General features: G+C 48.1%; 3 protein-coding genes and 1 long non-coding RNA gene across 6 annotated transcripts; 2 read left to right on the plus strand and 2 right to left on the minus strand.

Annotated features, from left to right (window-relative positions):
* Positions 1 to 3,340: 3,340 nt before the first annotated feature.
* On the minus strand, positions 3,341 to 4,292 carry LOC112157249. Its single transcript, XR_002921113.2, has 2 exons — positions 4,156 to 4,292; positions 3,341 to 3,971 (listed from the first exon to the last, which is right to left on the minus strand). It is a non-coding gene; the product is annotated as an uncharacterized LOC112157249 (long non-coding RNA).
* On the plus strand, positions 4,161 to 11,900 carry mtmr7b (myotubularin related protein 7b). Its single transcript, XM_024289888.2, has 14 exons — positions 4,161 to 4,394; positions 4,837 to 4,962; positions 5,719 to 5,881; positions 5,955 to 6,112; positions 6,418 to 6,546; positions 7,502 to 7,636; positions 7,706 to 7,838; positions 7,905 to 8,014; positions 8,665 to 8,790; positions 8,870 to 8,919; positions 9,024 to 9,224; positions 9,322 to 9,456; positions 9,564 to 9,721; positions 9,962 to 11,900. The coding sequence occupies exons 1-14, from the start codon at positions 4,371 to 4,373 to the stop codon at positions 10,027 to 10,029; spliced, it is 1,716 nt and encodes a 571-aa protein (XP_024145656.1). The 5' UTR covers positions 4,161 to 4,370; the 3' UTR covers positions 10,030 to 11,900.
* Positions 11,901 to 12,793: 893 nt separating this feature from the next.
* Positions 12,794 to 21,554, minus strand: pmm2 (phosphomannomutase 2). 2 transcript variants are annotated; one of them, XM_024289547.2, is made up of 10 exons: positions 21,385 to 21,554; positions 17,096 to 17,348; positions 16,146 to 16,257; positions 16,002 to 16,078; positions 15,820 to 15,911; positions 15,582 to 15,681; positions 15,393 to 15,468; positions 14,980 to 15,095; positions 13,038 to 13,157; positions 12,794 to 12,978 (listed from the first exon to the last, which is right to left on the minus strand). In XM_024289547.2, exons 2-9 carry the CDS (start codon positions 17,168 to 17,170, stop codon positions 13,053 to 13,055), a joined length of 753 nt encoding a protein of 250 aa, XP_024145315.1. In that variant the 5' UTR covers positions 17,171 to 17,348; positions 21,385 to 21,554; the 3' UTR covers positions 12,794 to 12,978; positions 13,038 to 13,052. The 2 variants fall into 2 exon arrangements, with proteins under 2 accessions (XP_024145315.1, XP_024145314.1); XM_024289546.2 differs by having other exon boundaries at positions 12,794 to 13,157; positions 21,385 to 21,553.
* A 138-nt stretch (positions 21,555 to 21,692) lies between these two features.
* Positions 21,693 to 23,816, plus strand: hmgb2a (high mobility group box 2a). Of its 2 annotated transcripts, none has more exons than XM_024289549.2 (5): positions 21,693 to 21,833; positions 22,519 to 22,678; positions 22,794 to 22,942; positions 23,015 to 23,189; positions 23,259 to 23,816. In XM_024289549.2, the coding sequence occupies exons 2-5, from the start codon at positions 22,532 to 22,534 to the stop codon at positions 23,433 to 23,435; spliced, it is 648 nt and encodes a 215-aa protein (XP_024145317.1). In that variant the 5' UTR covers positions 21,693 to 21,833; positions 22,519 to 22,531; the 3' UTR covers positions 23,436 to 23,816. The 2 variants fall into 2 exon arrangements, with proteins under 2 accessions (XP_024145317.1, XP_024145318.1); XM_024289550.2 differs by having other exon boundaries at positions 21,746 to 21,905.
* The last annotated feature ends 291 nt before the right edge of the window (positions 23,817 to 24,107 follow it).

A 24,107-nucleotide genomic window follows, 5' to 3' on the forward strand; every position in this document is an offset into this window, starting at 1 on the left:
CCCTCACAGCTCCAGCCTAATGATCGGTACCTCAAAAACAACGACCAATACCAGAGTTCTGGTCCGGTTCTGATCCGGATTCCAGCTCAAACGAGGAGAACTAAGATGTTCATGGACCTATTCAGAATGGGGCGGAGCAGGGAGCTCGTGGCCCCGCCCAGCAAATGTTTGACATCAAATACATTAAATAAAAAATACTCAGAAATTCTGTTTGAATCTCAAAGTTTTTCTGTTTCCTCCATCGAGAGAAAAATACTACAGAACAGTTTTCATAGGAGTGAATCATCAACAGTGAAACACTCCAGAGTTTTAGTTCTTTGATCAACTGGAACCTTTCACCCGTTATGATCATTGCAGCAGATTGTGACGGAGAAAAGCGTCTCAAGACGCACAACCTGCTGGAGTTACTTTGAAGAGTTTCATTCTGTTACAGATTTTGTGTTTAAGCGTCATCGTCTCGGCTGTTAAAGGGTTAACCTCAAACCAAACTGTAAAAATGGATCAGAACCTTTTGGATTATAATCCTCTACATCTAAAGCTGCTGATGTTTTGATTTCTAACTGTTTTATGAATTTGAGTAAAAACTTTGCAAAGTACTTTACAGATTTTTGTTTCACTCTTTTATTAAAAGTCCTTAAACTGCTGCAGAACCCAGAAATCAAAGTTTGTGGTTACAGACGTCAGAACGTTTCAGATCAGATCACAGATCAAGTTTGATCAAGTCAGACTCTGGATCTGCCCTCCAGCTCCTCCAGCTCCTCCAGCTCCTCCAGCCTGGAGCTCAGCATTCCTGCGGCTCAGAACGCCGTTTCCTCTGCAGGACGGAGGAGGAATCCCTGCAGGTGAGTCTGTTCAGGGCGGGGCTCCACCCACCCTGTAAGGTCTGGGGCGGGGCAGAAAGCTGCTCGGGAGTTTGAGCAGGTCGATCCCAGAAACAGGTCTGAGCAGAGCACGCTAAGCTCCGCCCTGAGGCCGGGCGTGGCTGCGTCAGGCCTGCACAGACCCGACAACACCTGGGGGGGGAGGGGAGCCCCCCCACCTGCACAGACCCGACAACACCTGGGGGGGGCTGTCAGGAGGATCCACGCTGAGGCGCGTTCAGCCAGACGCCTCCTCGCCGCGTTCAGCCACCATCTCTGACGTCACCGACAGGATCCTGTGGTGGGCCGGGAACGCTGAACAGTTAACTCCGCCCACTTCCACAACTTTTAGAGGGAAATGTTGCCGGGAGTGAAGGTTAACGTTAACAGAGAGGTTCATGGGAAACTTCTGCCCCCAGTGGTCTCTGGAGGAACTGCAACAGTTTGGGGATAACTGAATCATTTACGGACTTTCAGTGATAAAATGAGCGATTTTATTAAACTTCTACCACTGACTGTAGAAGAGAACTGGACTGAGTGGCCCCGCCCCTCTAGCGTTCCGAACAGAAAGTTCCTGTAAATTCCCATGGACTTGTTTGTAAAAATAATGCAGTCATTCTATTGGTCAGAATAACCGTTCCGGCTCTGAATCTTCTTGATAATCTAATTTATTTTCAGGATTTTTCTGTTATTCAAGTTATAAACTGACCAATCAGATTCCTATAAAAAGTAGGCGGGGCCTGCTGACCCCCACATCCAACAGTAAACATGTTTAACTGACAGATTTTGTGTTGGTAGGGGCGTGGCCTTCAAACAAGCTCACTCCTGATTGGCTGTCATAGAAACGACGGCTCAGACCGATTTGGACCAATCACTGACGACGTCTGGATCCAACATGGTGGAGTCCGTATCATGGAAAAATGGCGACTAAACTGACTTCATTTGGTTGGAACCACAATAAACCATTTTCTATGGGGGGGGTCGCAGTTGGTCAGTCCAGTTCTCTGATACTGTCATTGGTTTGTATTTGTTTCTATGTCAGTAAAGAATTCATTTAAATGTGTTATTTAGTATTTACTGCTTATAATTTATATTATGATTATATTTGACATGTTTTCATACTTTGTATCTGTTTCATATTTTCTTACATCTTATAAATGTTTTTTGTGTTTTGTGAGAATTTATAAATTATCATGAATCTGACCTGTCCAGGTATGATCCTCGTGACGTCATCAGAACTCTCTTACATTAAAGTCTAACATCGAGTCCCGCACAGCCGCCGCGGGGGGGTCACTGTGCGGGAGGACGCACAGGACAACCTGTTATGCAACCCGCAGACTGCTGCAGCAGCACAAACGCCCGACGCACGCGCACGCAGGCAGCAAGTCTGCAGTGTGCACGCGGAGCGGGCATGCGCAGACACCAACTCCACTGAAGACGTTTCACCGCCGAACAGCTGCAACGAGACCGCTCAGACGTCATCCCTCTGACGTCACAGTTCGAGGACATTAATCAACTATCAAACAACACATGTATGCGCTCTCGCGTGCGTGACGCTCTGCCTCCGCCGCGCACGGACGCGCGTTCCTGTGTTCTTTCTCAGAACTGATGATGAAGAGGAGAAACTGGACTCACCGGAACCAGCCGCGCGCGCCGCTTTCTGCTAGAACACCTGCAGGTTCCCGCCCTCACCTGAGCACGACCCCGTCCGCGTGCGTTTCTCCATTCGGCTGGACTCGCTCCACCGAGTGAATCCTCCGAGCGCGCGCACCGGTCACTGCCGCGTGCACGGAGGATTGGCTGAGTCACGGAAACACGCACGCACCTGTGGGGGGCAGCCAATGGTTGAGGGAGGAGAGCACGTGGGGGCTGGAACACGCACGCGCGCCGAGGAGCAGCAAGAACCTCCGATTGAAGCGTTTATAAATACATTTATGAAACTCCAACAAATGTGGAGAATAACAGCCGAAGATTTAACATGTTAATGGATGAAAACAGAAAAATACAAACAATAGAAAATACAAACAATAGAAAATACAAACAATAGAAAATACAAACAAATCAAAAGTAAACAAACACAAAGTAGAGATCAGGAAGGACAGACTCTGAACTGAAGAAACAACAGATGAATAATTAGAATAATCTGAGAATCTGCAGCTGATCAGACTGCAGGTGGATGCTGCCCCCTGCAGGCCGAGGACACGAACTGCTGTCTGCAGACCATCATCATCTTCATCTTCATCTCATCCTCCTCAGTTCATGGTGATTAAAAACAACCTGTGAACAGGTGGGAAACGCCCCCCCTTCAGGTGAAGACCTGAACAGCTGGACTTAAAAGGAAAAGAAATTCATCTTTTTTTTATTATTAAAAATTACATTTTAAAATACTTTGATTTGTTCATTTTTCATTTAATAATCAACTCTATCATTTTGATATTATTCTAAACCTTCTGATCATAAAAACTATAACTAAAAACAAATACTTTTTCATTTCCGGTTTTATTTATTTACTTTCATCCGATCAGGAAGTTCAAACATGACAAACATGAAACGTTTTGTTCACCAGCTTCTCCTCCTCAGAACTTCTGCAATTCTAAACTGAATACATTATTTTAATGAGGATCTTTAATAAAGTTATTTTAATTTTCGTCATCTTCTCCCAGAATCCACCGCTCTCCTTTTCCTTATCGCCTTTTGGATCAAATGAACCGTTAATGGATTCAAAATCTAGATTTGATCGCTGTGATTTTCTGATGGATCCCTCTCAGCGCCGGAGATCCGAGAGATCCACCGGGACCTTTGAGAACTTGTCCTCTCAGAAAGACATTCCTGTTGGCTAAAGTTGGAACTCCAAACTTCCTGTTCTGCAGAACCCGTCCGACATCCTTCTTTCTCCTCTGGAGCAGCAGATCCCGGATCACAGAACCGGACGAGGCCGTCGCTCAGAGACAGTCGACTGAAACAGAACAGAACCGGGTTCTGATCAGAGACACACATCCCTCCATGAGACCGACTGGACCGGACCGACGCTGGAGGGGCTTCATCAGCATCCGGCGGTAGATGTGCAGGTTGTCTGGTTCCGTCTTCAGTCTGGTCCAGGCTACGGCTCATCTTTAAAGGATTTTACAGGTTTAAATGTTTGAAGGAAAATACACTCAATATTTTTGCTTTTTCCAAAAGTAAATTGATTTAAAACATGAAACATTAAGATTTTTTACAGTAGAAATTCAAATATTTTTGAACCGTTTTCGCTCCGCGGGGTTTTATTCTGAAAGTCCGAGCCGGAAATACTCACACTTGCTATTGTGACGGGAGGGTCTCGCGCGCGGACGCTGCGGTTCTGGGTCGGACAGAGCGGACCGGTACCAGCTGAACAGCCGCGGGGGGGCATGGGGAGTCCCGCGGAGCCCCGGAGCGGCCGCCGCCCGGAACCGAGCGCCTTCACCGGCGAGACTCCGCGGGTTTAACGGACGGTCGGCCGGTTCTCCGCCTCCATTTTGGCTGTCGGTGATGGAGCTCATCCGGACACCCAAGGTAGGACCGAGCCTCATCCGCGCCCTTCGGTCCCTTCGGGTCTGGTTCGGTTCCGCTGCTCCCCTCCCGTCATTCCTTAATAAACGATTCTAGTGTACCGGTACCGTTCGGGCCGGGTTGAACAGGGTCTTGATATCTCCAGGAGCCGGGTATCGCGGTCTCCCGTTCATGATCCCGGTTCGGTTCTGACCCAGAGGCTGACTGGAACCAGAATTTTGTGATGAACTCCGTCTGTCCGATAATGGAATCACCCTTCCATCATCGGAATGAATAGTTTTCTATTGGAGCGCGCGAGCTCTGTGCGCGCGCGGCTACGCTTCCAGATGTGATGAACACGCATGCGCAGAGTCCAGGAGGAAAACCGCTGAGCAGCACCTGATACCGGAAACACGCGCGCTGAGTCAAAGGTCAAAGGTCAAACCCTCCTGTGTTTGTGATCCAGGTGGAACAGGTCCGCCTCCTGGACCGGGCCGCGGGCCAGAGGAAGGCCAGCGTGGGGACGCTGTACCTGTCCGCCACCCACACCATCTTTGTGGAGAACGACCCCGAGACCCGCAGAGAGACCTGGGTAAGCAGGAACCGAACCGGGCCGATGATCCGGGCGGGTCAGTTCTGGCATTTTGATTGATTGACTGATTGACCAAAACAATCACACCTATTAATGAAAACACAATCAAAGACTGACCTGTTCCAGCCTGAAGGAGCAGCTGCTCTGCTGTGGACCAGCGGTCCTCACAGAGCAGACACCATCCACACGTTCAAGTCCCGTCATGACTCACCTGTTTGCCCCTCTCCGCTCTTTTCATCCTAATCCATTCTGCTCCACGAGGAGGACTATCACGGAGCTCCGCGAGGAGGACCGACACGGAGCTCCGCGAGGAGAACCGACACGGAGCTCCATGAGGAGAACCAACACAGGAGGACCACTGAAACATGGAGGTGGTTGTTTTCCACCTCCTCCAGTCGTGGTCATGTCTGATGTTACCCCTGGTCCTCCTCCTGGTCCTCCTCCTGGTTCTCCTCCTGGTTCACCCCTGGTTCTCCTCCTGGTTCTCCTCCTGGTTCTCCTCCTGGTTCTCCTCCTGGTTCTCCTCCTGGTTCACCCCTGGTTCTCCTCCTGGTTCTCCTCCTGGTTCTCCTCCTGGTCCTCCTCCTGGTTCTCCTCCTGGTCCTCCTCCTGGTTCTCCTCCTGGTTCACCCCTGATTTTCCTCCTGGTTTTCCTCCTGGTTCTCCTCCTGGTTCTCCTCCTGGTTCTCCTCCTGGTCCTCCTCCTGGTTCTCCTCCTGCTTCTGAGGCTTCAGTTCTGCTGTTCTGTGTGAACAGGTTCTGCACAGCATGGTCTACAGCGTGGAGAAACCCCCCACCACGCCCTCCGGAGGTCAGCTGATGCTGCGCTGCAAAGACTTCCGGCTCTTCCAGATCTTCATCCCGCAGGAGAAAGACTGTTTGGACGTTCACGCATCGCTGCTCCGTCTGACACGACCAGGTCTGAGTGTTCGAGTCCGTGTCCGTCCCAGCGCTGCTCTGTGATGAAGACGTGAACTCCTCTTCCTCCTCAGAGAAGTACAGCGAGCTCTTCTGCCTCTCCTTCAACCCCAGCGTGAACAAGGAGGAGCGCGAGGAATCCTGGAATTTCCTGGACCTGATGGCGGACTACAGGAGGATGGGCGTTCCCAACAACCTGTGGGTTTCCACGGCGGCGAACAGCGAGTTCAGGGTGAGTGTGAGCCGCCCACCTCGTCCTCTGCAGATTCCATGGGTGTAAAGGGGAGGAGCCTCTGCATCGGGTCTCCACAGACCCGTGTGATGAAGCCCCTCCCACAGAGCTCATCCTCACACCATCATACAGGAGAACCGAACAGAATGACTGCTGTCACCAGAGGGCGCCGTTCTCCTGCAGCTGAGTCACCTTCATCCTCTGTTCTCTGCATCCTCCTCTTCCTCACTCCAACAGTTCCTGTTGGTTCAAACTCTGCTGTGAACATGTGACTCACCTGCATGCTCCGCCCCCTCTCCCTGCAGGTGTGCGACACCTACCCCCCCCAGCTCTTCATCCCAAAGTCGGCCACGCCCGCCGTCGTTGTGGGCAGCGCCAGGTTCAGGAGCCGAGGGCGGTTTCCTGTTCTGTCCTACTTCCACCAGGACACACTGGTTAGTGCACGTACACATGCACACTCACATGCACACCGATTATTTTTCCTGATTAGTCGACTAATCGGGTCATTCACAAACTGGATCAATAACACACAACTTAACCGTCATTAGCTTAAAACTCGCTAAAAACTAGACATATAGCATTAGCTGTGATAATGCTAGTGAGAATGCTGTAAACTGAATTTGGCTGCTGAAGATGCTGAGATGATAGCTGATAACGCTGGAGCTTGTAGCTGAAAACGCTGAAGCTAAAAGCTAAAAACACTGAAGCTGGTAGCTTAAAACACTGAAGCTGATAGCTTAAAACACTGAAGCTAATAGCTTAAAACACTGAAGCTAATACCTGAAAACACTGAAGCTGATAGCTGAAAACACTGAAGCTGATAGCCAGTTAAAATATTAAATCCCAAATTACCCTAAAAAATGAAAAGAAAGCCTAAGTTAGCCAAAACCGCTAGCATATAGCTTAAATTTTAGCTAAACTCCAAACTAGCCTAAAAACCTTAATAAATGTCAAAATAGTCCATAAATCTATCAGAATGTCATTATAACTTTCAGCTTTACTACACTCTGACTCCATCTAATATAAAGTAACGACTAATCGACCATTTTAATAGACGATTAGTCGACCAATCGTAGCAGACCTAATGAACACATGCGGCTAGCAGGAGCTTGTTAGCATCGATGCTAACCAGACAATAGAAACCAATGTAAGGGGTGAGGCTAAAGCTAGAAGGAACTCTGTGGTTCCGCTCCAAAGATTACGGTTCCGACAGGTGATCTAAAAATCAGAACCTGCAGAAGCCCCGCCCCCCTACCCACTCACATCAGGGCCTGATTGGCTGACTGAAGTCACATGATCAGGTGCAGCTGGGGGGAGGGGGGGTCGCTCACTTATGTTGCACACAGACATTCTGAGGATGATGAAGATGATGAAGAGCTCCCCCCGCAGGCCGCCGTGTGCCGCTGCAGCCAGCCGCTGTCGGGCTTCAGCGGCCGCAGTCCGGAGGACGAGATGATGCTGCACGCCGTGATGAAGGCCAACCCCGGCAGCGACTTCATCTACGTTGTAGACACCAGGCCCAAGGTGACGCCCACCGTCGCACGTGCACGCTCAGACCTGCCGTGCACAGTTCAAACGTAAACATGTGTGCAGCTCAACGCCATGGCGAACCGAGCGGCAGGAAAAGGCTACGAGAACGAGGACCACTACTCCAACATCCGGCTGACCTTCATCGGCATCGAGAACATCCACGTGATGAGGAGCAGCCAGCAGAAGGTCATCGACGGTCAGTAGAGCTGCGCTCGCCGCCCAGCACGTCCGCGCACGTGTCATGACTCCTCCCCTCCCGCAGTGGGCGACATGCGCTCCCCGTCCATGACCGACTTCCTGTGGGGGCTGGAGAACTCGGGATGGCTGAAGCACATCAAAGCCGTTCTGGACGCCGGAGTCTTCATCGCCAGGGTGTGTGTCGCACACAACACCGACACACAACACCGATACAACACCGACGCAACACCGACACACGACATCGACACAACATCGACACAACACCGACACAACACCGACACACAACACCGACACAACATCGACACAACACCAACACAAAACCGACAACACCGAGACACAACACCGACACAACACCAACACAACACCAACACAACACCGACACAACACCGACACAACACCAACACAACACGGACACAACACGGACACAACACCGACACAACACCGACACAACATCAACACAACACCGACACACAACACCAACACAACACCAACAAAACACCGACACACAACACCAACACAACACCAACACAACACCAACACAACATCAACACAACACCGACACACAACGCAACAGAATAAACAAAATAAACACACAATTCAAACACCACACAAATACACAACAAAAACACACAAATCACAATCACAGAATACACATAAAAAAACAATTCACATACAACACAACACAAATACACAACATACAACACAAACATTCACACAATACAAACAGGATACACACAACACAATAAACATAACACAAAAGCTCTACACACTCTCATGCGTAGTCATGTCTTCTCTCTGGTGTTCTGGTTCTGGTTCCGGTCCAGGCGGTGGCCGATGAAGGCGTCAGTGTTCTGGTCCACTGCTCTGACGGTTGGGACCGGACCGCCCAGGCCTGCTCTGTGGCCAGCATCCTGCTGGACCCGTTCTACAGAACCATCAAAGGACTCATGGTGATCCGCATGTTCTAGAACCGGGCCTTAGACCCAAACCCGCTCTGTTCTTGATGCTCACCTGTTTCTCCTCCTTCAGCTGCTGATTGAGAGAGACTGGGTCTCCTTCGGTCACAAGTTCTCCCACAGGTTGGTTCCCACGGACCCGAGTCTGTAGGACTTTTGGTTCTGGTTCAGGTTAGAAAGAAGGAAACGTTGTCCAGCAGAGGACAGGAAGTGTCTGTGCTCTGCAGGTACGCTCACCTGGACGGAGACCCCAGAGAGGTGTCGCCCGTCATCGACCAGTTCCTGGAGTGCGTGTGGCAGCTGTCCGAGCAGTTCCCGTGCGCCTTCCAGTTCAACGAGCGCTTCCTCATCGCCGTGCGCACGCACGTGTACTCCTGTCAGTTCGGCAACTTCCTGGGGAACTGCGAGAAGGAGCGGCGCGACATGAGGTTCGGTTCTTCTCTGGTTCTGCTGCGGCCCGCGTTCGCAATGTTCCGACGGACCGTCAGGACTGATGAGAGCGCACGTGTGCGTGCATGACTGCAGGCTCCGCGAGCGCGCTCACTCCGTCTGGCCTCAGCTGTGGCGGGACCGGGCCCAGTTCACCAACCCGCTGTACCAGGCCGAGCAGAGCCAGAGCCAGGGCGTGCTGAGACCCAACACCACCCCCTACTGCTTCAAGTGAGGCGCTGCACCCCCGCCCCCGGCCTCAGGGGGCGCCACTCCCATTTTCAGGTAAATCCAGGTGGTTCTGGTGAAGACTCACCTGGAATCTTTGTTGGTTCCAGAATGTGGAAGGGGCTCTACAACCACGCCGAGAGGCCGCCGCCTCCTCGCAAGTCCCCCGCTGTGAGGGGGCAGGGCCAGCAGCTGGAGGCGGAGCTGACCAATCACCAGGAGGTACCAGCAGGAGGACCCGCCCACCACCCCCCCGGCTCCAGACAAGGCATACTAGACACAAACACTCACACACAGCGCAGCCTGCGGTTGGCTAGAATCGTCCAATCAGAACGTTTCCTTTCAGACTTGCGAGGCGTTCAGGTTCAGTCAGGAAGCGAGAACTCCTCCACACACAGTGATAATGATTCGGGTTTGATTTGAATAAACCGTCAGCGTTTCAGGCTCCACCCCCTCTGCTCTGATTGGATGTTGGGGAGGTCAGCTGACTGACTCTTGTCTCCCACAGAGGATCAGCGCGCTGACGGGGCAGCCAATCACGAGGCAGGAAGTCCAGGTCCTGAGGTGGAGGACTGACCGGCTGCAGCACAGACGCCGTGGGCCGGCACCCACCCATCCCACCCAATCACCAACCCCGCCCCCTTGCCTCAGCACATCACCCCCGAGGCCCACGGCGACCTGCAGTCAGTGAGGACGGCGAGGGGGGCAGTGAGGACCCCCGGCTGGAGTGACGGCGTCCGTGCTGCTGGCTGAACTTTAGCTCCGCCCCCCGGTGGACAGACTCTACACTCTTATTTATCGAAGCTTGTAAAGTGAAGGACTTTTATACGTTTTTAATGTGGGAGGGGCCACAGCTGCTGCAGCGGCGGGCCGAGCCGCTCCACCTGGAGCGAGGAGAGCGTTTGGACCTTCTCTGAACCGGACCTGGAGCTCGTTAGCATCGTTAACGAATCCTCATCACAAACGTTCGTTTTCTTCTCCACTCGAGTCCTGAGCCTCGTTCGGGTTTTCACGCCCCCTTGTGGTCGCTGTGAGGAAGTTCTCCTCTGTTTGAAGAAGGAAACTCGTTTCCAGGTGAGTTTGGGGGCGGGGCCTGTTCTCAGGAGGAATTCCTGCTGGAACAAGCGGACCTCTGGGTTCTTTAGCCTGCTCAGTCCTGCCGTCCTCGGGCCTCACACGGGTTCTGGTACCACAGAAGCTCCCGTCAAAACCCAAACAACAGAACTGAACAGAACTGAAGAGGTTAAAGAATCCTGAACAGAACCGCATCCGGTTCTGCTATTGAAACGCCTAAACAAAGGTTCTGAAGAGTCTGCTGTGATCCAGTATCCAAGTCTCACAGAACCAGGCCTGAACTGGGTCTAAACCGGGCCTTAACTGGTTCTGAACTGGGCCCAGACTGGGTCTGAACCGGGCCTTAACTGGTTCTGAAAAAGTTTAGAACTGATTCTGTACCGGGCCTGGATTGGGTCTGAACTGGGTTTGAAACAGTTCTGAACTGGACATTAACCGGTTTAGAACCAGGCCTGAACAGGGTCTGAACTGGGTCTGAACCGGGCCTGAACAGGGTCTGAAATGGGCCTGGACTGCGTCTGAACCGGGCCTGAACTGGGTTTGAACCGGGCCTGGACTGCGTCTGAAACGGGCCTGAACTGGGTGTGAACCGGGCCTGGACTGCGTCTGAAACAGGCCTGATCTGGGTCTGAACCGGGCCTGAACTGGGTTTGAACCGGGCCTGGACTGCGTCTGAAACGGGCCTGAACTGGGTCTGAACCGGGCCTGAACAGGGTCTGAAATGGGCCTGGACTGCGTCTGAAACAGGCCTGATCTGGGTCTGAACCGGGCCTGATCTGGGTCTGAACCGGGCCTGAACTGGGTCTGAACCGGGCCTGGACTGCGTCTGAACCGGGCCTGGACTGCGTCTGAACCGGGCCTGAACTGGGTTTGAACCGGGCCTGGACTGCGTCTGAATGGTTCCAGCGTGGGAGGTTGACCTCGGCTGACCTGACTTTGGCACTCGAGGGTTCGAGTATGTTTCAGAACTGGACGGTGATCCAGTTTCTGGAACTAGCTGGTTCTGCTGATCTTCATCAGCGAGTCCAGAACATTCTGATGACTCACACTGAGAAAACACTCCAAGTCCAGCAGAACCTCCATCCATGTTCTCATTGCCCTTGTTTGGGTTGCTGGAGCCTATCCCAGCTGTCAGGTGATGGTGTGCTTCATCCTGATCATCAGACAGTTACAGACAACTGAAGCGGGAGGAACCCACACATGAACAAGGAGAACCTGCAAACTCCACACAGACAGACTGGACCGGGTCTGGAGTTCTGATGAGATCGTGTCTTCCACCAAGATGATCCATGTTAGAAAAAACTCCAAAACTGTTTAAGGGAATCTGTGTAAGAAACGTGAGACTTTAAATAAACTGATGTTTCCTGGTCCTGGTTCTGGTTCTGAGGTCAGTTTTTCAGTCTGTTACAGGCTGCAGATCAGAACTTCAATGAAGAACATTAGAGAAGAAACGGTTCTGGAGGAGGGGCTTCCGGCTCTAAAGCTCCTTTCCACAACTAACTCAGTTTCCCAGAATTCATCGCAGCCTTGCTTAAAGAAACAGCCTCACGGTGCGTTTGGGAGTCTGCAGTTCTCTGGCTGCTCTTTGGACCGGTCCGTCCGTACAGACTCTGCTCCATCATCATCCTCTTCCTCCCATATCTGGAATGTTTCCTCTGAGGGGCGGGGCCTATTGACGCCACATCAGGGGTTTCAGTTTAAAAATAAAAAACAAAAATCCTTTAAATGTTTTTCCTGAATGAACTCATCAGTTAAGGTCTGCATGCTGTAGGTTTTATTTGCACCTTAAAAACTTTTTAAAATGGAGCCACGATTATAAATCGTAATGTTTTAAATCCAGATTTCATTGGAGCCGGACAGAACTCTGTCTTCGTTTCTGTTTCAACATCAATTCTTCAGATCCGGAACATAAAAACAAGAACATCCGGTTTGGTTCTGATGGTCAGGAGAACTCGCAGCTTCAGCATCGATTTTTATAGATGAAATCCAGAAAATCTGCAGCAGAAATACTGCAGCTGTACGAGGGATCAAGATGATCAGAGAGGATCAGGAAGGATCAAGATGATCAAGATAATCAGAGAGGATCAGGAAGGATCAAGATGATCAGGAAGGATCAAGATGATCAGAGAGGATCAGGAAGGATCAGGAAGGATCAAGATGATCAGAGAGGATCAGGAAGGATCAAGATGATCAGAGAGGATCTGGAAGGATCAAGATGATCAGAGAGGATCAGGAAGGATCAAGATGATCAGACATTTACACCAGGTACCGTTTACGTCTTTATTGGTCAAACTTTCAGCAGACATGGCGTCTCCGCGCCGCTCACCGCCGCCTTCATCACAGCTGCTGTTGTCCCTCACAGGAAGTGATACACTGAAGTCACTTCCTGTGTTGCTGCAGCCGATTGGCTCTCTGGGTCACACGGGACGGATCAAAATGGAGACAAAAGTCTTTAACTCCTCCCCCGACTCAGGGTGAGACTCCGCCCCCTTGAGTCTGCAGTAACAGTCAGAACCGCAGTAACTTCAGCAGAAGAAGAGTTTCTCGCAGAGACGCTTGGTGTCCTCTGGACTGGAGACCTCGTGGCCGACGGTCCGCGGGTCACTGAAGATCTCGTAGTCGTTCCCTCCCTGAAACCAGAAACACATCAGAGGAGAGAAGATCAGAAAATCCTCCTGTCAGCTGATGGAGAACAATGAAACATTTAGACATTCTGACTAAATCATGACAAAAATAGTTCAAATTGATGCGATTCGTTAGCTTTAATGGTGCAAAGCTGAAGAAATCCATTCAAAAAGAATGGAAACGGACCGTTTTACGGTGGACATCCAAAGCTAACGGACATTCAAAGCTAACGGACATCCAAAGCTAACGGACATCCAAAGCTAACGGTAAACAGCCAAAGCTAACGGACATCCAAAGCTAACGGACATCCAAAGCTAACGGACATCCAAAGCTAACGGTAAACAGCCAAAGCTAATGGTGAACAGCCAAAGCTAACGGTGAACATCCAAAGCTAATGGACATCTTCAGAATACATCGACCCGGTCTCTAAACATCATCTGGACTGGCAACCATTGACTGTAAGGGAGATATACAGTCAATGTAGCAATAAGGCTAAATACTGGACGGTAGCTCCTCCCACATGCAGCGTCACGTTTAAAACTCATATATGGTCAAGCGGTGAATTTGATGCAGGAACGTGTTTGGTGTGAACCTCACAGCTACACATCACTTCCTGCCTGTTAGCTGGATCCTCTGTGAGAGAGCTAAAGATGCTATGCTAGCCAAACAAAGTTCAGGATTGTTGAATTGCAGCTGAAAATGCTTCAAAGTTTGGAAACTTCAAATAATCTGAGAGTTCAGAAGATAAAACCTTAAACTAGGATGTGGATCATTGCTTAAGTGGTGATCCAATCCGATTCACGAATCAAACCACGATTCTTACTTTTTAATATAATGATTATTGTTATGTGTCTGTCTATTTACTGGATGGGTGAAAATTGAAATTATTTGCATCAAATCATCACCATCTATACCTGTATTTAGAACAGGAGATCAGAATCAAAACACAAAGATTCAGGTTTGTTTGTCATTTTAAAATGTTCTCTTATTTTGTCAACCTTCTGATCAGGTTCAGCAGTAAAACAACATAAAAAGATAAAATCTCTGCTGTTTTGGATCATCTAACAACAAAACCTGAAAATGTTCTCCACAGTTTTCTATCCTCAAAGTTCTTCAATATTTTACGTTCCAAGTATCACATATTGCTGCAGAGCTCCTATGAAGTCTTTTTATCTCAGCAGAATCAGCTGATTCACTTTGATTACATCCTTTCAGCAGCGCGAGGCTGTTTCTTCAGAATAAGATGGAGTTTCGTTATGTGTCAAATGTTGAAGAGTTATCATAACCAGAAGAATATAAACACTGAAGCTAAAGCTCCGATGTTAAAGCTAATTCATTGTTTCAGAAGTTATGTCTGTGAGCAGAACTTCAGTCTCAGTTTTGAACGGGAAAAAGCTCTCGCTAGTTTTAGCTTCACCGTCACCAAGATGTTTACTTCCTGTGGCAGTACCGCGGCTCTTTGTTTTAGTTCGTAAACTTAAAATCCGACATTAATCTGCATTTCACAGCAAAAATACATCGTTATTAAGATCATATTTTACTACATTTATAAAGATCATGAATCAGCCATGATTTTCATACTGATATTCATACTCAGATTTTCGGGAGCAGATAACGAGTCCCCAAGAACCCGGATACTCGTTACAGCCCTAGCTTAAACGGCTGAAGAAAACACTAGAGAATGGAACAATGCTAACAATGCTAACAATGCTAACGAGCTAAATGGAAGTTTAGCTCAAAAAGTTTCATTTTGATGACCTTTGGTTGTTCTTTTTCCTCTCTGAGGATTTTCTACCGTCACATGAGGACGTCCTGCAGAAGACTCACAGGTTTGGTCTTGTCTCCAAAGAAGTGGATGGTGGAGTACCCGTCCTTCTCCACGATGCCCAGACAGTAGCGCTTGTCCCAGCCGTCAGGAAACACGTCGAAGCTGATCTGACCTCCTGCAGACGACACAGCTGCGGTTGATGTTCGGACGAAGGATCCAGACACTTTAGCTTCTGTTGCTGCAGCACCGTGAAGGTCACGGAGACCAGACGGCTCCACCGCTCTGACGCTAATCTGAACCCTCCAATCTGAAGATTATTCATGAATGAAGCTGGAAGGACTCCAGTTACCAAGAAAAACATGATTGGATTTTGATTTGGAATCTAAAGTGACCCAACATGACAAAAGCTGTTTGGGAGGCGTTCAGAACTGTGTGATTGTCCCAGATCTCTGTGGTCAGAACCAGAACTCACCGATGGAAAAGGAGAGGCCTTTTCCTTTGAACTCTTCCTTCAGCGCAGAAACAAACTTCTCTCGGATCTTCTCTTTCTGTCAGGAGAACATCAGTCAGTGAAGCACCTTCATCCCCTCGAGGGCGAGGGTTCAAATCCCCGCTTCCACAGGTCACATGACTGCAGGATCTGGACGGGCCGACGCCTCACCTGGTCCAGCTCGTAGAACTCGATCCGCTCCTCCTGAGTGCAGCTGCGTCCGATCGGAGAGACGTTCAGCATCCCGTTCCGGAACTCGATGAAGGTTCCTCTGAAACAGCAGAGTGTCAGAACGTCAGCGTCCAGAGGTCCGGTTCTGATCGGAGCGTCAGTGATGACCGACTCCCCGTTAGGGTCGGGTTTCTAACCCTCAACCCTTCCTGAAGGCTAAAGCAGTTCTGTGGGTTACCTCTTCTTGGGCAGCTTGATGGTGGCCATGTAGTTCAGGCAGAAGTTGATGAAGTCCTGCAGAAGCTCCTCCCCCATGTGAGCCTGAATGGACTGACAGCAGCAGAACCGTGACCACGTGCTGCAGCAGAACCGGGACCACCCGCCTCCCCGCTGCAGCAGAACCGTCAGGTCAACCCTCACCTGGACCGAGAGCAGCTGTCCGTTCTTGTAGGCCACCAAACCGTTCTCGGCGAACACGTAGTCCACCCTCTGGATCACTGCGCACAGGAGCAGAGTCTCACTCACCTGTCTCAGCAGGTGCGCTCACCTGCAGCTCGGCCTCACCGTCCGCTCCCAGCTGCTCCTTGATCTTGACGAGGTCCGACCCGCCGACCACGCCCACCCGAACCCGAGTCTTGAGCCTCTGCAGGAAGTCCGCCATGTCCGGCGTGACGACCTGCAATAACGCGGCATCAACAGGCATGTCGCTCTCACACGCCCCATACCAGCTCAGCGGCCTTGTGGAGGAGCGTCTGCCTGAGACTGGGAGGTTGTGGGTTCAGATCCAGCCTGATTCCTTCACTACTTCTCAGTTCCTACTAAATGTTCTGCAGATCTTCAGTGTGTTAAGATGTTCTTAAATGAACTTCAGCTAAATCCATTTAGTTTTATTTTAATTGATAGTTTTTGAATTTAAAATAAAAACCCGACATTCTTTCTGCGTTTCTTCGGTCTGTTTTTGTTTACATCTTCTGCTGTTTATTCTTGTTATGAATTCATCTGTTCACCAGCTTTTGTTTGGGCTGTCAGAACCGGCCGGTCCGGACGGACAGGACTCTGCTTCCTGATGTCATCAACAGACAACAACGACTTTAAATAATGATCCCGGACTCTTTCCGGATGAATTAAACACATATTCGTCTCATCAATTGTTTTTTCGGTTACTTCTTTTTTTCGTCTTTGGTTGTAAAACTGATTCATTGCTGAACTTTAAAAACTACAAATGTGTCTCCATGTTTTCGTTCCGCCACAAACTTCCGGTTTCGTCAAACTTGAATAAAATTCCATTATTGTTGTCGGAACCGATGAGTCCAGACTCGATAACACGAACCCGTCCTTCGGACTGAGCGATCACCACATTTTTATCCTCATTTCTGCGGCTTTAAACCCCCCCGGAACTAAAGTCACGCGGCAGCGCACGGGCTCGACGCGGACCCGGATGCTGAGCTGTCATTGCTCGGCTCGGTCTCGTCCGGTTCCGGAAGCCCGCTTCCCCCATCCACCGGTCCCGGTACCTGTCTCGCAGCCGTTAACGTGCCGTCCACGTCGAACAGGCACAGCGTGGTCGCGTCCACCGCGGCGTCGCTCATCTTGTCTCGCGGATGTGGTCACGCGGACTCTCCTCCGGGCAGCGATGGGCGCGTGTTTGCTGCGCGTGCACGTCGGCTCGTTTGGACGATGTGTTTTTGGACTACAGTGGGTGGGAGGGGCTTCCTTTCGGCTCCTCCTCTGCTCAGACAGGACGGAGCTGCGCATGCGCGGCGCCACCTGTTGGATGGAAAGGGACAGCGCATGCTCAGAGAAAACCACAAATCTGCTCATAATCTGATTTACTTCCTTTGGAGTAATCTGATTATCAACAAATGATTCAAACAACAGCAGAATCATTGAACTTCTGACTAAAATGCTCAAAACTCTGATTTTATTTGATTCATTTGATTTTATGGAAAAAATGACATCATCTTAGATCATGGGTCAACAAACTACGGCCCACGGGCCGAATCCGGCCCTCCTCCACATTTGACCCGACCCCCCCAAACTGTTTTAGCTAAATTAGACATTTTTAGAGTATTTTAGACTATTTTGAAGTTTAGCTAATATTTCAGCTACATGCTAGCTGTTTTGGCTAACCTACGGTTTTTTGTTTGTTTTTTAGGCTAATTTTGGAACTTCACTAACATTAGCTTTCAGCTTCAGCATTTTCAGCTATCAATCTATCAATGTGTTAGTTTTGTTTTTTCTGTTAAGATTACAGAAATGAATGATTTAAAATGTGTCTTTCTGGAAAGACACACATGTTCACGTTTAGGCTGTGATTGTTTCACTGTTACCCTCCAAACCGACCCGGCCCCCCACCAGAGAAGAAAACAGTTCTGTGGGCCTTACATGAAAAGGTTGGGCCCCTGCTTTAGTCTGCAGCTGCAGACAGAAACAGGAACAGATGTTTGAAACACAACAGTTTAGATCTGAGGATCTGGGAGAACATCATGGTGAAGCTGAAGCAGCAGCCGACAGATCTTTGGTTCTTCTCAGGAAATCCTCCTCAGCCTCACGTCTGATTGATGAAGAAGAGTCACGTGACTCCTCTGGGGGGAAACGACTCTGGTCCTGTCCCCACGCTGCACGTCCACATGTCTGGATGCATTTATTAAATACATATACTATTATAAAGGACAGTTTATTCACATTCTCTCCAGATCGTTTTCAGATTGTCGTTGTTGCATTTTCACTCAGTTTCAGGTTCATCAGCTCTATTCAAACATGTGATCATCTTCATTCTTCTTCAGTCTAACATTTCAGTGATTCTGCTGCAGGAGGACAAGAAATTCAGTGAGAACCAACTTAGATTTTGTTTCCTGAATTTTTCTTTAATTCCATTTTCACACAACAATAAATCATGTAATATTTGTGACATCAGTGAAAATGAAAGGGGACAAAAGGAACAAAATAAATTATCTCTGCAACATTTAACAAAACCAATCAAACCATTTTAACCAAATACATCTCTTTGTAATACAAAACAAACAACATAAAGAAACATTCAAGAAAATAATCTGACAAAAATCCGTTTTCTGACGGGGGTAACATCAAGACCCTCCCCCTCCTCCTCCTCCTCCCTAATCCTTCAACATTTGCGGTTCTATTGAAAATATCCACCTTTCATTTGAGCAGATATTCTCTGGTTTGCTTGATGTTTTTCACTCGTGGTTTCAGTGCGATCAGAACAAAAAGATGCACATTGCTGCACGTTGGCCACTCGTGTTTTAGCTGAACCCAAGGCTACATTTAGTTGTTGTAATCAGAGGTATTCGTGGTTTTTCTGGGTATTTTATGGGATAATTGTAAATATAGGAATATAGGAATATTTTTGACATTTTTGATCTTTGTTTACCTTTATTATCCTGCAGGGATCAGACACGGTCACGAGCAACAGCTAAGAGGAGCCAGTCAGACGTGTTGAAATGGTCAGACGTTAGTCTGTTTTTAGGGATTTTGTGAACACAGTAAGTTAATCTACTTTAACTGGACAGAAGAAGAAAAGATGAATGACCTTCGAAATCAAACGAGCAGCATTCAATGAAGTTCCTGTAACCTTCGTCTAACTGTGACCGGGCTGTCAGAGACAAATAATCCCCCACTCGTTTAATATCATGCATGGGTTTCTGCAGGAGGAATACTGACGTTTGATCTATGAGAGAAAACCATACAACCAGGTAGACATGATGCTGAAAATAATAGCTGAAACCCCAGAAGCTGATAGCCAGCTAAAATATTAGTTAAATGCCAAATTAGCTTTAAAAACTAAAAAAAAAACATAGGTTAGCCAAAACAGCTAGCAGGTTGCTGAAAAAAAAGATAAACTTAAAATTAGCCACAAAAAAAAACTGAAAAAAGCTTAAAATAGTCAAAACAACTAGCATGCAGCTGAAATATTAGCTAAACTCCAAAACGGCCTAAAAAACCTTAATAAATGCCAAAGTAGTCCAAACAGCTTTCATATTACCATCATAACTTTCAACTTTACTACACTCTGACTCCATCTAATATAAAGTAACGATTAATCGACTATTAAATTAGTTGTCGACTATTTTAATAGTCGATTAATGGTCAATTAGTCGACTAATCGTGGCAAGTTTAGACAATTAAGAGTTCCTGGATGAAGCTTTGGAGTCTGTGGATTCTGGGACCAAACCGGAGAAAACCCAACACATGAACCAGGAGAATATGCAGACTCCACACAGAAAGAACCCAGACGGTTTTGAACCAGGATCTGTCACGGTGAGGTGACAGTGCTAACCACTACACCACCGTGCAGCTCAGCTGGGAAACCACAACCTCCGTCCTCCCACTCCTCCACCATGAGGACTTTCATTTGCTCACTTCCTCTCAGGCACATTGAGTTTGTATTTGCCCCTGAAACTTTCGGTTTTCACTATGATGGAATTAGTGTTTTCAATCCATTCAAACTGTTTTTTGAAGAGTGCAGATCACAAATGGTGATAATGTGAGTAATTATACTGCTTTGATCTTTTGACATAAACATGTTTAATACACGTAAAGACAACATGAAATCTTGTTTCCATTTCTAAATCTAAATCATTTATATTTTAAGTCTTTTTAAATAGTTAACCTTAAGTAACCAGGTACTAATTATAACATTTTATCATTTGAAACAAATGAACATTGTGATGCTCTGTATACGGATGAACTTACAAATATTGGTTTTTCAAATGAACTTTTACGCAGATTGACTCAGATTCAACTTTTTGTAATTTTATGTAAATTCAGTTTTGGAAGAATATTCCTTCAGAGATGTCGAACGTTTTACACATCAACTATAGAGTAATTCTTTAAGAACACTTTGGAACTTAATGGGATTTAAGTTCCATATAAATAAAGATTCTCTCATTCAAATGTTTACTCTGAACTGGGTCAAGGTTCCTTAGAAACTGTTTTTCTATCAGTTAAGTTTGTTCTAGATAAATGCAGTAAGGCTGCCACGATTAGTCGACTAATGGACTATCAAAATAGTCGACGACTAATTTAATAATCGATTAGTCGTCACTTTATTTTACATGGAGTCAGTTTAGAAAAGTTGAACAAAGTTGTGAGTTCAGCACCAAAAAAATCACTTTTTTAATATTTGAATGATTGAGACCAAAACTTTATCTTTTGTGAAAATAGTTCCTCCTTTCAGATGCCGACCTCATTAGATTTAATCTTGTTTTAGTACCAGAAACTAATGAAGGACAGAGGCTTATTAAAAGTTTAATAAACTATCATCTTAATCGTCTTTATTTTTAGTTAGTTAGTTAAAATTTGTGTTTTACATCCACTTTATGCATGACCTGATTAGTCGACTGAAAAAATAATCAGTGATTAGTCATTTATTAAATTGATGTTTGTGGCAGCACTAAAATGTCACACTGTCATTATAGAATCCATTTGATCTTATTGATAATTTCAATTTGTTTTTGTCATTTTTACCTGAAGAAAAAACCAACTAAGAAAGATTAAAAAAAAAAAAAACAGATTGTATTTTATGCAATAAAAGTTAATAAATATTAAGAATATGTTTGCAGGTTTAACCTTATGAATTAAAACCACAAATAATTGAATATATTATTGTTTGTGAACAATCATTTATTCGGAGTTTTATTTTGTATTAACTAACTTTATAGAAACAGTTTATAGTGAAAACTTTAAGCTCCATTTTGAATGCATTATTTAGCAGAGATCCATCATCAGTGGACCGTGGAACCTGACAGGAGATTCTCAACCCGGAAGTGTGCTTCGCACTAACGTGGAGCCGTTTAACGTCGTCGGTGTGCCGCCGTCCCGCTCCTCAGCTGTCGGTCCCGCGGCTCCCGGTGTCCCTCCAAAACAAACGGCTGCGGGGGCTCGGCCAGCAGGCGGCACGAGGCTCGCACATCCCCTCCGACCAACATGTTTTGATTCCAGACAAAGAGCCGTTTTCGCGCCGTACGTTTAAAAGTCCACGCTGACCAATTAGCGCACAGAGGGCACACACAACCTTCGTGGCTCGAGAGATGAATGAACAGCCAATCGCATACGGGTATCCGTTTCTGTTCCCGAGTTCGAATTTAAATGATTGCTGTCAGCCAATCGGCTGAGAGCAGGGAGGGGCTTGGAACCCGTTTTAGTCAAGTTAGTTGAGCCTCGCAGTCGCTGACAAAACAGTTGCGCGTCCTTCCTCCTTCACCCGTTTCTGTCTGGTCGTGTGGAGAACAGGTACGAGTTCGTGTTTCTGCTACATTTGCTTTAAGCCGTCTGCTAGCTAAACCGGTTCCGTCCGCTTTCATGGTGGGTGTATTTCCGTGCTAATTACTCGGCCTAAGCCTATTTTTGAGTATTTTTCTGAGTGCAAATCTCTCTTTAAATCACAGTCCCGCTTATATTTACGCGATAGGGCAGAAAGTCCCCATATTGGAAAATATTCGATAAGAAAATTATATTGTGAATCTGTTTTAATTGTACCGAGTCTTCGAGTGCGCGGCCGAGTTAGTGCGCAACATGCAGTTCAAACGCCATTTGGCTGCAGGCGGCGGCGGGACGACGGGACGACGGAAGCTCCGCCATAAAGTTTGAATGGAGCTCCCGCCGCCCCGGAGGCTCGGTCGGTGGCGGTGAACGCGCGTCTGGGGCCGGTCTGCGGGTACGTGGAGGGGTTTGTGCCGAGCGGCGCGGAGTTGGGGAAGTTTTGGGCGCAGTTGCGTTTAGGCGGGAAGATACAAAATGGAGTCGCGTCTTTTTGTTTAGAGAGACAGAAAGCCGATTATAGCTTGGAAGCGGCGCGCGCTTGCCGCCTGAAACTAAACAAGCGGACATGTTGTATTTATTTCTGCCGAAAACGGCTCAGACGTGACGCGCATTTCCACTGCGGAGAAGTTTGAGTGACCTTGTCGTTGTTTTCCAGATAAACCGAAACCATGACTAAAGACCCAAACAAGCCGCGAGGAAAAACATCCGCTTACGCCTACTTTGTGGCGACGTGCCGCGAGGAGCACAAGAAGAAGCACCCGGGAACCAGCGTGAACTTCGCGGAGTTCTCCAAGAAGTGCTCCGAGAGATGGAAGGTGAGTCCCGGCGGAGTTTTTAACTATTTTCTGGGGGATTTAAACGGGTTTTAGAACAAATATATTTTTTGGAGCAGCTTCCCTGTAAGTAACCTGCTCTTCCACCTCTGTTCAGACCATGTCTTCCAAGGAGAAGGTGAAGTTTGATGAAATGGCCAAGACTGACAAGGCCAGATATGACAGGGAGATGAAGTCCTACGTCCCACCTAAGGGTGCCAAGAAGGTCAAGAAGAAGAAGGACCCAAACGCCCCCAAGAGGCCCCCGTAAGTGCTGACGGGGCATTTGCTGGACGGTTTGGGGTCGTTCTGGTGGTAACTGAGGTCTTTGCTCTACAGATCTGCCTTCTTCGTCTTCTGCTCGGACCACCGCCCAAAGATCAAGGAGGACAACCCCGGCATCTCCATTGGCGACATCGCCAAGAAGCTGGGCGAGCTGTGGGCCACGCAGAGCGCCAAAGACAAGGCGCCGTACGAGGCCAAGGCCGCCAAGCTGAAGGAGAAGTACGAGAAGGTAAGCTGGCTCCGCCTCTGCCGCCGCAGCTGCACACGCTCAGAGCGCTGAACACGCTCCTCTCCGCAGGATGTCGCCGCCTACAGAGCCAAGGGGGGCTCCGGGAAGAGCGACGCCGGCAAGAAGAGCGGCCCCGGCCGGCCCTCCGCCAAGAAGGTCGAGCCGGTCCATGACGACGATGACGACGACGACGACGAGGAGGATGAGGACGACGAAGACGACGAGGATGAAGACAATGACGAGTAAAGCGTGTAAAGGATGTGAAGATTGTTCAGTTTGATTTTGTGTGGCCTGCTCAGCCCCCACCCCCTCCTCCATTCAGGGATTTAGCTTTGTCCTGTTAGTCGCTGTTAAGTTTCTGCTGAAGCGGGTTTGTTACATCTGATGCTTGTTGCTGTTGAAGCGGTGATGAAATGGACTGAAGCTCCGTGCACGGCAGGACGACTTTTCTTTTAATGTTTTCTGGAAGCACTGCTGTTTTCCGTTGGAGCGGTGCTCTTTCTTTACTGTCGGTTTACCACCTGGAGTCTTCTGTAGTGAGAATTCAAATGTTGGCAGCCATTTTAATGTGGACGATGACACGTGTAGAACCAATTTTCTTTTGTAATAAAATTTTTTATATTGACATCAAGTGTTGGAGTCTATGTTCAGGAGCTCTTAGGTCAAAGGTCGAGCCTTCAGGATTCACCTGAACTTCACCTGCAGCTTCACTTTAAACTGAACCTCTGAGGCTTCTGAGCAGCACATGTTCTCAACCGCATCCTGGTTCTTGTTGTGGTTCTCCAGTCTGACATGAACCCAGATGACTCGAGACCTGAACAGCTGAGAACCATCACTGATCAGAATAGAAACTTCGAACTGTTCTTGTCCCTGTTTGGATCTTCATGTCTTTCAGATCCCAAGCAGCTGGAATTCTGT

The sequence above is a fragment of the Oryzias melastigma genome, linkage group LG1, assembly GCF_002922805.2.
Source record: "Oryzias melastigma strain HK-1 linkage group LG1, ASM292280v2, whole genome shotgun sequence".
Classification (NCBI taxonomy): Eukaryota; Metazoa; Chordata; class Actinopteri; order Beloniformes; family Adrianichthyidae; genus Oryzias; species Oryzias melastigma.

Bases quoted from the DNA above. Each gene is read 5' to 3' on its own strand.
- pmm2 (XM_024289547.2), bottom strand. From the start codon at position 17,170: ATGAGCGACGCCGCGGTGGACGCGACCACGCTGTGCCTGTTCGACGTG. The intron at 16,079-16,145 runs GTGAGGCCGAGC...TCCTGTGCGCAG, and splicing joins GGAGCAGCTGGGAGCGGACG to TGATCCAGAGGGTGGACTAC. The intron at 15,096-15,392 runs GTGAGTTCTGGT...TGTCGTCTGCAG, and splicing joins AGGCCTCTCCTTTTCCATCG to GAGGTCAGATCAGCTTCGAC.
- mtmr7b (XM_024289888.2), top strand. From the start codon at position 4,371: ATGGAGCTCATCCGGACACCCAAG. The intron at 4,395-4,836 runs GTAGGACCGAGC...TTTGTGATCCAG, and splicing joins AGCTCATCCGGACACCCAAG to GTGGAACAGGTCCGCCTCCT. The intron at 8,920-9,023 runs GTTGGTTCCCAC...TGTGCTCTGCAG, and splicing joins GGTCACAAGTTCTCCCACAG to GTACGCTCACCTGGACGGAG.
- hmgb2a (XM_024289549.2), top strand. From the start codon at position 22,532: ATGACTAAAGACCCAAACAAGCCGCGAGGAAAAACATCCGCTTACGCC. The intron at 22,679-22,793 runs GTGAGTCCCGGC...ACCTCTGTTCAG, and splicing joins AGTGCTCCGAGAGATGGAAG to ACCATGTCTTCCAAGGAGAA. The intron at 23,190-23,258 runs GTAAGCTGGCTC...TCCTCTCCGCAG, and splicing joins TGAAGGAGAAGTACGAGAAG to GATGTCGCCGCCTACAGAGC.